We start from the raw sequence: 16,568 nt of genomic DNA on the forward strand, positions 1-16,568 counted from the left end.
AACTCAGTCCCGGACTCAATCACTTGGATAGCCAGTCTTTTTAAAGCGGGGAATGACAAGTTGGGGTTTTGGACCACTAACATTCTCAGCTGGGCTTTGTCCCACTTATTATGAGCCCCATCAATAATGCCATCAATGAGCCCCATCTGTCCATTAAAACCTTGTTGCCCTGCTCGGGGGTTATACCATCTAATTTTTGGACAGTCTCTAGGGAATTCTGTAGGGCTACGGCATATGCGCTCAAGGTCTCAACTTGCTTTTGTCGCTTTTCGTAGAGCCGGAGACGTACCTCTGATGGAGAATGTGACTCAAATACCTGGTACAGTCCTTCAAAGATCTGCTCTACAGTCACCTTCTCAGAGGCTGGCCAGGAGTGGACTTCCTCTCTAACGCTGGTCCCTGGAGTTGTCCTGTGATCAATTGCAGCTGTTGGTTATGAGGGAAAGAGTAAAAGACAAAAACTCTGGATCCTCTCTTTGAAATCCTTCAAGGTGAAGGGGTCTCCATTGTAGGTAGGGAGGACAGGATTACCCATGAATATCGGTGCAGACACTGGAACACCAGGACTGTTGATGTTGACTGCAGGTAGAGCTGGCAAGATCCTGGCTGCTGGGGCAGGTGATGACCTCGCTGCTGGAGATGAAAGAGTGCTGTCGCCTGGTTGATCTGGAGAGCTGGTTTCTGACATCCTGTTGAATTTTGAGTGTGCTGTCGCTTTAAGGGAAATAAGGTGCGTTCTCGTTTAAAATGCTTACTGTAGTGTGGCAGCGGCTTTGACTTGACTGATGAGAGTACTGTAATGGATGCTCCCCCTCTATTTTGCAGGCACCCGGTTGTAATCAGTCATGCAACCAGACTTGCAGACACTAACGGGTTAATACTGATACCTATTGGCACCAGAGACTGGATACTGGCAATCGTTGGTGTTTGCGGAGTCTGAGCTGCAGCAGGTGCTTGACAGATAACAAAAGAGACGAGCGCAGCAGGCGGAGCTTCCAATATGGCTGTGCCCAGGAAACTTCCTGTTTTGGACCGGTCAGCAAAATTTTCCCCTGTGCAACACAGGGCGGCTCTTTGGTTCCTCCTCACAGCACTGAAGATGAGTCATCGCTGGGGACTGACGGGGCGGAGCTGCGACCGCTAACGTGAGCAGGAAACACCGGACAGAGTTAACCCTTTCAGGTACCGACTCTTTACAGTTCACACAGTTCACAGTAGCAGATAACAGTCTTTTCTTCACCTCCCCCTCTATTTCACAAGCGCCTCGGGTATAACACTTTCCACTGATAAAGTCCCGTACACTTTCTGGCGCAAACTTTATTTGCATCGGCATGCGATTTTCATTAACAATACTGAACACAGTTCAGACTGGGGAGGACTTGTGGCATAAGGCGCACACCCGTATCCTGTTTGTGACACCAAAAGTTGTGGCATGGGTGTGAGATGCAGGGCAGATGGAATTACCCTGGGGGCAGATGGCATTAACCCATTGTATTTGTGATGCCAGGGCGTGGTTTATCCTCAATACCACCCGAAGGTATACCCCTGGATCCTTGGCTAGGCACAGGGGCAATAATGACTCCAACACCAAGTAACGGATAACGGTAGCTTTACTGAGGTTAGACAGGTGGAAAAGTCTATACAGTTCAGCCAGGACGTGACCAGTGACTCAGAGACCTTAAGGGCTTGCTGGGACTTGTAATAGATGGGGACAATTTAATGCAGGCCATGTTGACTTGACAAATGGTGACTGTGACTGACTTGACTTGACTGATGACTGACAATACTGAGACTGTGGTTACTTGTAGCTGCTTGTGGCTGCAGACTGGACTTGAGGCCTCTAGTGACTCTGGACTCTCTCTAGGACTCAACTTGACCTCAGCAAAAACTTGTAAGGAAAGCGAGAGCTAGCTCCACCCAGGGCTTATATGGGAAGACCATATAGCCCATAGCCCATAGGTCACCCCTGGGATCACCTGGTCACTGGTACCTCCAGGGTAACAATCACATGACAAGTCACATGGTGAACAGTCTTAAAGTGACAACACTTTCTTCGCACATTACATGGTATAATACATTAGAAACATATTTACATGGGGGACAGATGCAAGGGGGCCCAGGGGACACTGTAGGGAGGCTGCCTGACAGGGCAGTAAGAGTATGGGGTAACACCTCCCATACTGGGCCGCCACAAAACCTATACTTCATTGCTCTTCCGTTGCCGCTGAACCTTACAGAACCCTGGTGTCACACTTCAAGGGTCGGTATTGTCTGCTCAGCCAATCAGAGACAGGTCACCACTGCTGCCACTGATTGGCTGAGCAGGAAATTCTATGGCCCGACCCTAATTCTGGAGGGGCTGCACAACAGCACTGGTCGTCTTGAAAAAAAAAAGGCGGTAACAGGGAGCAAGGAAGGTAAGTATAGGATTTTTTTTTCCTTTTACCATAAATATATAATTTACCATAAAAGTTACTGCCTAGAATACCCCTTTGACTATGTTTTTCTAACCCTAGACAATGCCTAGATTTATAAGAGCTAATTGGTTACTTAGGCTGGGTTCACATAAATCTCGACACAACTGATAACAATGTGCATCAGTTATCATCAGTTATGAAGCATCCGAGGTTCCCTGGTCCTGTGTCGTCCAGTATGTCCAACCATCCGGCCTCCAAATTAAGATGCCGGATGATTGTGAACTGTCCCATTTAAATTAATGGAGGGAAACTACAGTATACCGGTCAGCTGATAAATAGGGGGCCTTACAAAAGGTGGCCATTGTGCTGCTATGGGGCCATATAAGAGAGAGAATGGTCATCCCTGGTTGGTCCTTTTACCACATGTAGGAAATTATGTAAGACTCCTCTTTTCAGGTAACTGCATTGTGAACAACTAAAAGATGGGGAGAACTGGTCTAAGTGTCATGAAAATCAGGGTAAAATGAACTCCAGATCCCAGGGACACCAATAGGAGGCCCATTCCGATTTTTGCTATATGACTCCTTTATCTATGCACACCATTGGCTGATTTCTTTAAAACAGTTTTACATCAATCCATGGGTTAGGCCTGGTATTGCAGTTCAATTTAGACATACCTGGTTCTTTTCTTTTGGAAAAAAAAAAGGTAGCCATGTTTTCCTAACCTTAGGCAACCCCTATTAAATACTTAAGTCCATACCATAAAATTAGACTATGTGGCTGCTATGGGGCCCACTAAGAGAGATGATGCCCATCTATTGCTGGTCCTTTGATCACTGGTAAGAAATTATTACTCCTCTTCCTAGGTAACTGCATTGTCTACCAATAAAGAAAAAATAAACTCCATAATAGGAGGCCCATTTCGATCTTTGCCATGGGGTGCCCTTTTTCCTACATACACCACAGATTACTTACCAACCATGGCACCAAATAGGACACGGAACTGTATGCTATCTGGGGGAGTAGAGCGAGGTGACCGTACGAGACACAAAGCAGTCAGGAGAATCTCTCTTTATTGTTGTATATATTAAGGTACCACAATAGAACTTTAGGATATACACTTGTCTGTGAGCACAGTTACGTCACACATACACACACACTCACAGGTAACAAACCTTGCACTTTGGAAAAAACTGCACATGATGAATTTCCACCCCTGTACAAACCCCCTTGTGTGTATTTTTCTCTTCTAGATGAATCCCAGACTGGAAGAAAGCATTCAGTGGCCATTGGCGGCTGCATCTTATAGGTGGACTGTGACATTTAGGATTGTGCTTGGTAAACCAGGACACGAGTGACATCTTCATAGGGCCCGGTTGGTGGACTCCCATGAGTCTTTGTCATACTCTACTCCTTACGAATAACTGCCACAACATGATAACAAATGTGAAAACCAGCTTGGAAGAATGACAATAGTTTGCCCCGGTACAGTGTGCCATCGTGGTGTGCCTAGCAGACTGGATGAACGCATGGGCAGTGAAAAAGAACGTTGCATGCAGGCCTTTCTTACATGGGACTCTTTACCAGGGACGTGCACACATAGACTCAAAAGGGGGCTTGAGCCCCTGTTCTAAATTAACCTGCCCTATAATGCTCTCAATGATTGGAACCTCTGTTGGGTCAAGTGGGTCCCATTCAGCTGACATGACTGCCGGAGGTCCCTTACCTCAGAAATTGTGTTAACAAATGTAAGGTTTTTACATTAAAAACATTTTATAATAAGAAGTGCCCTTTTTTCTACTTGAGCCCCTGCCCCCCCCCCCCAAATGTCTGTGCACGTCCCTGCTCTTTACTATAGACTTTCTTTGTGATAAGTTCTTTTTTTTGTTACTTATATATATTTATATTTACCATAATTTATCCAAATTAGATTACTTTGAAATAAATATAACAAAAATAAAACATTTCCCTTTGATTCATATACAGATATATATATATATTATTTTTTTGTTAGCTTTTCTTAAAGGGGTACCCCGTCCCTAGACATCTTATCCCCTATCCAACGGGTAGGGGATAAGATGTCTGATCGTGGGGGACTTGCCGCTGGGGACCCCCGCGATGTCCGTGCTGCACTCGGCGTTTGTTTAAAGCGTCAGGTGCAGCGCTGGAGGCTGGTGATGTCACGGCCACGCCCCCTCAATGAAAGTCTATGGGAGGGGGCGTTACGCCCACCATGCCCCCTCCCATAGACTTGCATTGAGGAGGCGTGGTCGTGACATCACGAGCGAGGTGTGGCCATGACGTCACCAGCCTCCACCCCGCATCGCCAGTCATCTGGCACGGAGTGAAATTTCCTCTGTACACCGGATGTCTGGGGTGCCGCAGCTGGGATCGCAGGGGGCCCCCAGTGGTGGGACCACCCGTGACCAGACATCTTATCCCCTATCCTTAGGGGCAGAGTACCCTTTTAAGGGGGAATAAAAATGGGGTCGGAACTCATGATCAGAGCATGTTGGTAGCTTTCTCAGCTATCAGATGTGCCAGCAATACAAAAAAAGAGGCAATGTATTAATGGCGCCATCTCAGGTAGCGAATGCTTTAAATGTGTCTAGCCAAAATGAGGATGTCAGTAGAAACTGATGCATAATTCTTAGCGATGCCGATGCCAAACTTGATTGTCTTTTTTTTTTTTTTGCATCAATCTTCTATATTGTACCTAAAGGCTTCTATTAGACCCTCTAGTGAATGTATAAATCCAGAAATGCTACAAATAGAACCAATGACGAAAATGGAAACATCGAAAAAGACATGGTGCCACTGAAGCTTCCTCCACAAAAGCTTAAGATGGAAGAGGCTGGGAAGCAAGAAGCAAAGCCCGGCCCCGGTGAGGCTACCGGTGAGACCCATCAACAGAGCAAAGTGGGGCACATAGATGGCCATAAGCAAGGTGAACACCACTAGGGCACATCTGAGGGACAGGCCCCAAGCCTTCAGTCTCCCATCGCCCCCGTAACAGTTTGGGAAAAAAGACCTTGCTCCTTCCTGGAAAAGAGATCTTTCCAAGACTTCTACTGCAGCAAAGAAGGGCAGCGGGTAAGACAGCAAGGCTTTGGACACCAAGAAGAGGTTGACCACTGCCCTGATAGTGGAGGGTAAGTTGTCTGTAATGACCTCCTTGGTTTGATCTGCCCAGGTCAGATACGCCACCAGAGCAAAAAGCCCCTTGAGAATGCAGGCGGCGATGTGGGTCCAGTTCATCATGCAGTGGAATTCTTTGGGGTTGTTCATGTTCCCTTCCAAGGAGGGCAGGAAGATCTGGGAGGTGTAGCTGAAGACAATTATGCCTATGGAGATTGGGAACTTCTTTACATCTATGTAAAACTTCACTTTGTCCCAAGCCCAGTCTCTGGCCCTGGACAGACAATAGGCAATGACTAGGACGTTAATGACAAAGTGGGCTATGGTGCAGAGTAAACTGAACTTGGATACAGACTTTAGGTTTTTGAGGAACGCACATGGGAGAAGCACGGCAGTGGCTATGATGGACCAAGACTTCTGAGAAACCGGTAGGGTGGGAAAGCTGTTGAACATCAAGTTTCCACTGACCACCACATAAAGGATGCATGTCATGACCAGTTCGATAATCTGAGCCACATTAACAATCCTTCCCCCAAGTTTAGGAAACCTGGGTGCACAGCAGGCATTGGCAATGTCCACATACGAGTCCCTGACTCTCACAGTCTCTCCGTCTTCATTCTCTTCGTACAGGCAGGCAATGAGAATCTTTCCGGTGTAGCAACACACGACTGCAGCAAAAATGATGAGGAACAGTCCCAGATATCCACCGTGAAGAATTGCGTAAGGTAATCCCAACACGAACATCCCCTGAAAAACACAAGTGCAACACAAGTGAGGATATAGGAATCTGTCAGTCTATACAGCACCTACATAGGAGGTTCACTTACTTATTTCAGACTCTGATGCACTACATATGCTATGCTAACAGATTACTTGAACTGCTCAACACTGCCCATCACCTGCCCAATACCATGCCTACAGTGAAGCATGATGGGGAAGAATTATGTTGTGGCGGAGTTTCAATGGCTGGGACAGGGAGACTGGGGAGGATTGAAGGAATCGTGATGTCACAACACCGCCCCCTTGTGACGTCACGCCAATGAAATGCTATGGGAGGGGGCGTGATGGCCGTAACGCCCCCTCCCATAGGCTTGCATTGAGGGTGCGGGATGTGACGTCACAAGGAGGCGGAGTCATGACGTCACGATATTCCAGCCCCATGGTCGTGAAGCTTAAGACAAGAAGCGATCATGGCTTCATGCAGCTGAGACAGGTGGGTGCTGCAAGAGAGATTGCGGGGGTCCCCAGTGGCAGGACCCCCGTGATCAGACATCTTATCCCCTATCCTTTGGCTAGGGGATAAGATGTCTTAGGGCCGGAGTACCCCTTTAACCATCTCTGGAGAGACCTGATAATGGTTTTTACTGACATCCCCATCCAACCTGACAGACCTTGAGAGGATCTGCAGAGGAGAATGTCAGAAAATCCCCAAATCCAGGTGTGTAAAGCTTGTGGCCTCATCGCCAAGAAGACTGGAGGCTGTAATCTCTGCCAAAGGGGCATCAACTAAGAGTAAATCTGAATACTAGCAAATATTTCAAAGATTCTGTTGATGTTAATATTTTAATAGACTGAAATTTAAGAAAATGTAAAAAAAAAAGTTTAAGGGTCTGAATACTTTTCAAATACACTGTCCATGTAGTGTAATGGACAAGAGGAGCACTATTTATTATTATTATAAAAATTGAAAGAAAACCTGTCATTCGTTTCACCCCATGACAAGGACGAAACAATGACAGGCTCCCTTGTCAAAACAATCTATCAGCCATGAGGTAAGAAAAGACGACCTTTTATACAGGCGCTACAGTACTCCGAAAGAGGTCCAAAATTCACATCAGCAAACAGACTTTCGGGTTTGCCAAACATGTATATTTGAATCCATTATAATAAAAAAAAAAGGTCCAATGACACGTTTCAGGGGGACAGCACCCCCTTCATCAGCATGGATTTAAAAAAAAAATTTTACCCCTAAAATAATTTTTTTCAGGTTTAACAATACATTACATGGTAAACAATCATATACAAGCTTTTTTATATCCAATTTCTTTTCCTCCTATGTGGATTATTTGGTTTTTCAAATAAGGTTCATTACATAGTATATTAACCTAACCTGAGAGCCATATCCCATCCACAGAGCCATTTGAGGGATTGTTTTTTGTGGGACCAATTCTAATTTCAAAATGTTACTTTTTTTTTTTTCAGCGGTGTCACTATCGAAGGTTTCTAGTGACAGCAAAGGTCTGGTAGGGGCCTGATAGTCGTCTACAGAATGTCACAGAAAAGGCCAATGAGATGATGAGTTGTCTGGACCATTTTTGGGTTAGAGTTAGAGAGGTGGGAAGTTTGTGGGGCATGGTGGAGGCTGTCACTCATAGAGGTCCTCATAGGGTAGTATGCTGTAAACAGGATAATATATAGGGTTAACCCAGGAGAGGTTCTCACCTCATTTAGTTAGGTGACACACAACTACACTTGAAAGCCTTAAAGGGGTACACCTGTGGAAAACAATTTTTTTTTAATCAACTGTTGCCAAAAATTAAAACAGATTTGTAAATTACTTCCATTTAATTACTTCCAGTACTTATCAGATGCTGTATGCTCCAGAGGAAGTTGTGTAGTTCTTCCCAACCTGACCACAGTGTTCTCTGCTGACACCTCTGTCCATGTCAGGAACTGTCCAGAGCAGGAGCAAATCCCCATAGCAAATCTCTCCTGCTCTGGACAGTTCCTGACATGGACAGAGGTGTCAGCAGAGAGCACTGTGGTCAGACTGGAGAGAACTACACAACTTCCCCTGGAGTATACAGCAGCTGATAAGTACTGGAAGGATTTTTAATTTACAAATCTGTTTAATGTTTTGGCACCAGTTGGTTTAAAAATAAAAAATATAAAAAAGGTTTCCACCAGAGTATCCCTTTAAGGGAGGATGACATGCATGTAGCTGGGAATCATGTTCTGGAACCACAAGCATGATAAGGAAGCAGCAGAAAGGCTATGTAATTCTGGCACAAGCACTCCATGAAGAATACACTTGAAAACACCATTGTGTACTATCTGCAATATTTATTGATTAAAATAAAAAAAAGTGTATGCACAGCAGCATAACACGTTTAAGATCTAAACCGCCCCTTCCTCAGACGCAGGCTGAATCAATAAATACATTTAAAAAAAATTGTTTATATATTTATTTTTTACTGGATTAACTAATAAACCTGCTATATTGTGTATCTGTATTCAGCCTGTATCTGAGGAAGGGGGAGGTTAAGCTCCGAAATGCGTTATGATGCTGTAGATACATTTATTTTATTATTTTATTTTATTTAATAAATCTTGGAGACCATACAATATACTTTCAAGTTCATTCTTCATAGAGTGTCTGAACCAGAATTTCAGGGCCTTTCTCTTGCTCCCTTTGCCTGCTTGTGGGGACACCAAGAAAGTTGGGGCATGTTGTTAGCCCATAAAGCGGGTCTAAGGGTGCCGATGGTCGGTTGCTAGAAACTAGGTCTAAACTTGATAGAAATGGTAGAGTAAAAAAGGAAATAAATGCAATTGTGAAGAGTTTAACCACTTGGCCCCCCTGCGATCTCAAGGTAATTTTGGAATGAATCAATGGTCACACATGTGCATCAATGCTCCATTCACTGCTATAGAACTACCGAAGATAGTCAAGTACATTGCACAGCTCTCTCCAGCAGCGGCATGACAAATAAAAGGAGCAGCAGTGCCCACAGATGATTGCCATTCCATTCCGATAGATGCTATGGGACACCCCCCCCCCCCCGTTCTCAAGATCACAAGGAGGTCCTAGTCTTTGGATAGGAGAATGGTGGGAAACCCCCTTTAAACGCATTCTGTTTAAAAAAAAAACTTGAAAAACTTCATATCCTGTTGGTCGGAGAAAAAAATAGAAAAAAAATATATACTTATCCCCCACCGATCCACTGCAGCTCCCGTTTGCCTCTATCCTGGGAGAGATGAGCGGTTGAAACAGGACCTGTTGGCTCAGCCAATAACTGGCCTCTTTGGTGTCCCATCCAGTGATTGGCTCTGTGGTCAAGTCCTGCTCCAAGTACTCATCTCGAAAGCAGGAAGAAGGCAGAAGATCGGAGGAGGAGATGGAGCTTGACAGGGCTGGGTAGGTAAGTATAAGATTATAATTTTTTTTCTATTTTTTCCCCCGGGCCCAATAAGGATAAACATTTTTGCAAAGTACCAGATGACCCCTTTAAGGCCATCAGTTATGGCCTAGACACTTCAGGAAGACCTGCTCCCCTATGACATCCATGTTTCCTAATATGCACATTGTATCTATGGGGGGTAAGAGAAGAATATTTGATTTTCTAGTTGATGCCATAAAATATTGTTTCCCAACCAGTGTGCCCCCAGCTGCTGGAAAACTACAACTCCCAGTATGCCCGGACAGCCAAAGGCTGTCCGGGCATGGTGGGAGTTGTAGTTTTGCAGCAGCTGGAGGCACCTTGGACAGAAAACACTGATATAATCAATGAGGGCATAGTTTACTTCAAATATAACCCCTATAGGGTGACAATTTTAACAGTAACTGGGTTACATAGAAAGCATATGGTTCTTTTGGTTCTGACTATATAACCTGTATGTTTAGTTTTATTATTATTTATATTTATTATATTATATTAGTTTTTTATATTTATTTTATATTTATTTTTTAGATATTTGTATTTAATATTTATTCTCTATATATGTATTATATAATATATATACATATATTTTATTATTTTTTATTTTATGATTATCATTACTATTACGATTATTATTATTTTTACTATGATTATTATTATTATTATGATTTTTTTTTATTACTATGATTATTATTATTACTATGATTATTATTATTATTACTATGATTATTACTATGATTATTATTACTATGATTATTATGACTATTACTATGATTATTACGATATTATTATTATTAGTAGTATAATTATAGTTTCCTACTGTCTCTTTTATGGAGGAGAGCCCCTAAAGTCACTTTTCTAGCTATTGTGGTAGCTAAGCCCTTGATTGACAGGTAGCCCAAAAAAGTCCTCCATCTTTACTATGACTCAAACTTCCCTGGTTTTGGAAAAGTCCATATACATACATTTTGTCTTACATTACATTAGCTGTATCTGTATAAAAGGATTTGTGCTCCTCAATGCAATAAGATGGCGGCCTCCATCCTGTAGCTCTCACTACTATGATGGGAGTTGTAGTTTTGCAACAGCTGGAGAGCCACAGGTTGGGGACCACTGCAATAAGACATCATTTATAAGATTGTCTGATATACTGAGGTACATTGAATCTGCAAATTCATTCAATATGAGATCCTCTACAAACATCCGCAGGCAGATAAATAGACACATGAGAGTTACCAAAAGATCAGTAATAAGTACTGGAAGTGTTTGTGGGTATAAGATCTCTACATGAGTATTATCTAGTAATGTCTCCAAAGGCCCCAATAACTACATAATAATATTCTGCCAAAATAACAGTAGATATGTGTATACATTATACATGATAGATAGATAGATAGATAGATAGATATGAGATAGATAGATAGATAGATAGATATGAGATATATAGATAGATAGATAGATATGAGATAGATAGATATGAGATAGATAGATATGAGATAGATATGAGATAGATAGATATGAGATAGATAGATATGAGATAGATAGATATGAGATAGATAGATATGAGATAGATAGATATGAGATAGATAGATATGAGATAGATAGATATGAGATAGATAGATATGAGATAGATAGATATGAGATAGATAGATATGAGATAGATAGATATGAGATAGATAGATATGAGATAGATAGATATGAGATAGATAGATATGAGATAGATAGATATGAGATAGATAGATATGAGATAGATAGATATGAGATAGATAGATATGAGATAGATAGATAGATAGATAGATAGATAGATATGAGATAGATAGATATGAGATAGATAGATATGAGATAGATAGATAGATAGATATGAGATAGATAGATAGATAGATATGAGATAGATAGATAGATAGATATGAGATAGATAGATAGATAGATAGATATGAGATAGATATGAGATAGATAGATATGAGATAGATAGATAGATATGAGATAGATAGATAGATAGATAGATAGAAAGATATGAGAGAGATATGAGATAGATATGATATAGATATGATATAGATATGAGATAGATAGATAGATATGAGATAGATATGAGATAGATAGATAGATATGAGATAGATATGAGATAGATAGATAGATATGAGATAGATAGATATGAGATAGATAGAGAGATAGATAGATATGAGATAGATAGATAGATATGAGATAGATAGATAGATAGATAGATATGAGATAGATATGAGATAGATATGAGATAGATATGAGATAGATATGAGATAGATATGAGATAGATATGAGAAAGATATGAGAAAGATAGATATGAGATAGATAGATATGAGATAGATAGATATGAGATAGATAGATAGATAGATATGAGATAGATATGAGATAGATATGAGATATAGATAGATATGAGATAGATAGATAGATATGAGATAGATATGAGATAGATAGATATGAGATAGATAGATAGATAGATATGAGATAGATATGAGATAGATATGAGATAGATATGAGATAGATATGAGAAAGATATGAGAAAGATAGATATGAGATAGATAGATATGAGATAGATAGATAGATATGAGATAGATAGATATGAGATAGATAGATAGATATGAGATAGATAGATAGATAGATAGATAGAAAGATATGAGAGAGATATGAGATAGATATGATATAGATATGATATAGATATGAGATAGATAGATAGATATGAGATAGATATGAGATAGATAGATAGATATGAGATAGATATGAGATAGATAGATAGATATGAGATAGATAGATATGAGATAGATAGAGAGATAGATAGATATGAGATAGATAGATAGATATGAGATAGATAGATAGATAGATAGATAGATAGATAGATATGAGATAGATAGATAGATATGAGATAGATATGAGATAGATATGAGATAGATATGAGAAAGATATGAGAAAGATAGATATGAGATAGATAGATATGAGATAGATAGATATGAGATAGATAGATAGATAGATATGAGATAGATATGAGATAGATATGAGATATAGATAGATATGAGATAGATAGATAGATATGAGATAGATATGAGATAGATAGATATGAGATAGATAGATAGATAGATATGAGATAGATATGAGATAGATATGAGATAGATAGATAGGAGATAGATAGATAGGAGATAGATATGAGATAGATAGATATGAGATATAGATAGATAGATATGAGATAGATAGATATGAGATAGGTAAATAGATATGAGATAGATAGATAGATATGAGATAGATAGATATGAGATAGATAGATAGATAGATAGATAGATATGAGATAGACAGATGATAGATTTTCCAAAGCTTCAAGTCCCATCTCATTTTTAATCTCATAGTCCAAACCATCTCTACAAGGCCTGATATCAGGCTGTATCTCCAACATCTTCTGCTAGGGGGCAGTAATGGCCACAAGAAAACTGCCCAGATTACCCTGCTCTGCCATGTAGAGGTATTCACAGCTCAGCTGCCATCTTTCTAGTTGAGGAATTGCTGAGTGTAAAGACCCTATATACCTCCCATTATAATGTCACATTTTGTATGGAGGTAGGTACATGCCATCTACTTCTTTATTTAATGGAAGGTGCAATAAAAATCCACCCACGACCTGTATGTGATAGTAGATGTCACATGATCAGTCTCTTTAGGAAACCAAAGGGATTTATGTCCATAAAATATAAATGGGAATTTGAATGAAACTCACATCACTCATTCATTTATTGGTGTATTAATTTACTCATAAATACATGTAAGAGAGAGAGGAGGTAGATACATATGAGATAGATATGAGATAGATATATAGATATGAGATAGATGAATAGACAGATAGATATGAGATAGATAATAGATTACATAAAAAATAACTATAGCTAATGTGATCGATTACATATATATAATTTGTCATTGCTACAAATGTTCCTGTCCCTGTGTATATCCTCCTGTCCTCCCTCCTACATACAATTACTGAACTGTATATATATATATATATATATATGTGTAACACATGATAGGAACAGACAACAATGTTACCAGGACAGAGAGAATCCTATGTGTTCTATAAATAAGCTGATGATCTTTGAAATTCATGTTTGTAAATTATTATGTAACTATAAATATTATTACATCGTCTCCATTATTGTCTAAACAGTAAGTATCGAAATACAGTGCAGAGTCCGTCTATTCCTTGTCTGCCCATAACCATTCTATGTCAGGCATACCTACCTACCTACCTATCTATCATTGATCTATCTCAGCGGTCTTCAAACTCTGGCCCTCCAGATGTTGCAAAACTACAACTCCCAGCATGCCAGCATGCTGGGAATTGTAGTTTTGAAACATCTGGAGGGCCACAGTTTGAAGACCACTGATCTATCTCATATCTATCTATCTCATATCTATCCATCTATCTCATATCTATCCATCTATCTCATATCTATCCATCTATCTCATATCTATCCATCTATCTCATATCTATCCATCTATCTCATATCTATCTATCTCTCATATCTATCTATCTCTCATATCTATCTATCTATCTATCTCATATCTATCTATCTATCTCATATCTATCTATCTATCTTATCTATCTCATATCTATCTATCTCATAGCTATCTCATATCTATCTATCTATCTCATATCTATCTATCTATCTCATATCTATCTATCTATCTATCTCATATCTATCTATCTATCTATCTCATATCTATCTATCTATCTCATATCTATCTATCTATCTCATATCTATCTATCTATCTCATATCTATCTATCTATCTCATATCTATCTATCTATCTCATATCTATCTATCTATCTATCTCTCATATCTATCTATCTCATATCTATCTATCTATCTATCTATCTCATATCTATCTATCTATCTATCTCATATCTATTTATCTATCTATCTATCTACCTACCTATATCTACATATATACAGCTACTATCTATTAAATATTGGTACTATAATATGTTCGGGATGGATGTTCTATCCTGGAGTCCCTGTGCCTCTCTATAGTGATTTTCCTTTACATAAGAAATACTGCAGATGTGACTCCTAAGTGAAATGCTCTGCACACAAATCCCTATTGAGAGCATGTGACCCATGTTTAATAGGGATTATCTCTCCTAGGGGAATGCGATCCTTGTATATTGTATATAAGATGTAACATTGTATGGGGGGGGTACATTATTTTACAGGGAAGGGGTACATTATTTTACAGGGAGGGGGTACATTATTTTACAGGGAGGGGGTACATTATTTTACAGGGAGGTGGTACATTATTTTACAGGGAGGGGGTACATTATTTTACCGGAGGTAAATTATTTTACAGGGGTACATTATTTTAGAGGGGGATGTACATTATTTTACAGGGGGGACATTAATTTACAGGGAGGTACTTTATTTTACAGGAGGTACATTCTTTTACTTGGAGGTAAATTATTTTACAAGGGGTACATTATTTTACAGGGGGTACATTGTTTTACAGGGAGGTAAATTATTTTACAGGGAGGTAAATTATTTTACAGAGGGTAAATTATTTTACAGGGGTTACATTATTTTACAGGGAGGTAAATTATTTTACAGAGGTAAATTATTTTCCAGGGAGGTAAATTATTTTACAGGGGGTACATTATTTTACAGGGAGGTAAATTATTTTACAGAGGTAAATTATTTTACAGGGAGGTAAATTATTTTACAGGGAGGTAAATTATTTTACAGAGGTACATTATTTTACAGGGAGGTAAATTATTTTACAGGGGGTACATTATTTTACAGGGAGGTAAATTATTTTACAGAGGGTAAATTATTTTACAGGGGTTACATTATTTTACAGGGAGGTAAATTATTTTACAGAGGTAAATTATTTTACAGGGAGGTAAATTATTTTACAGGGAGGTAAATTATTTTACAGGGGGTACATTATTTTACAGGGAGGTACATTATTTTACAGGGAGGTAAATTATTTTACAGGGAGGTAAATTATTTTACAGAGGTTACATTATTTTACAGGGAGGTAAATTATTTTACAAGGATTACATTATTTTACAGGGAGGTACTATAGTAAACTGCTCATCAAGAATTTTTGACCTTGGACAAATGACCTCAAGAGGCTTTGATATGATGGAGGATCCCCAAGCACCCCCTCCATGACCTCCAAATATCAATATGAAGAATAAAATGAGATAATTCACAAACACTGTCTAGTTATAAAGGAGTTGTCTTACCTGGATGGCGTTGGTGACATTCCAACCAGCTTCCCATGATGTGATTTTAGGCTTCCCACCCGTGGAGAGCTCAGAGCATAGTCCTTCATCTTTAGAAGAAGAAGGAGGGGGACCTGTGCCATCTCTTTGGTAATGGATATCTCCTTCTGCAGGGGCATCACCAGGGGACACCTCAGTTTTCAGGATGTCCATCTGAAGACCTTGTCGGTGCTCCATGTCCAGGTCATCGCAATGGGCAAAGCCAACAGCTTCTTCATCAGTGGCCGCCTGGAAGCCCATCCTGGCAAACATTCCACTGACCTTGGCCTGGGACTTGTTGGACACCGTGGTGGCCACATTGGACAGTTTGCTCCTTATCATGGTCGCCATGTTGGCTTGTCAAGACCCCACAAGATAAGGAATGTCCTCCTCCAAGGTCTCAGGTATGGATGTAGACTGTTACCTCCACTTCTTCAGGCTTCTTCTTCTCCACCCCCTCAGCATGACACCTTCTGCCAATAGTTAGAACCTCCTTGGGATCGCCATGTTGGACACCTTCTCCTCCTTTATGTCTTATTTTTTTTGGTTATTAATGGAAACTTGGTAGACACTTCTT

The 16,568-nt window shown here is 40.0% G+C and overlaps 1 protein-coding gene across 1 annotated transcript in view; it reads right to left on the reverse strand.

Moving 5' to 3' along the window:
• Positions 1-3,473: 3,473 nt before the first annotated feature.
• Positions 3,474-16,568, reverse strand: part of SLC32A1 (solute carrier family 32 member 1) — a 21,944-nt gene continuing 8,849 nt past the window's right edge. Inside the window, exons 2-3 of the mRNA XM_056549636.1 lie at positions 15,974-16,568; positions 3,474-6,302 (exon numbers count right to left, since the gene is read on the reverse strand). The exon at positions 15,974-16,568 is cut by the window's right edge and continues 44 nt beyond it. Of these exons, the coding sequence (XP_056405611.1) occupies positions 5,115-6,302; positions 15,974-16,342 (1,557 nt within the window). The 5' untranslated portion in view covers positions 16,343-16,568 and the 3' untranslated portion in view covers positions 3,474-5,114. The remainder of the gene's footprint in view (positions 6,303-15,973) is intronic.

The sequence above is a fragment of the Hyla sarda genome, chromosome 13, assembly GCF_029499605.1.
Source record: "Hyla sarda isolate aHylSar1 chromosome 13, aHylSar1.hap1, whole genome shotgun sequence".
Classification (NCBI taxonomy): Eukaryota; Metazoa; Chordata; class Amphibia; order Anura; family Hylidae; genus Hyla; species Hyla sarda.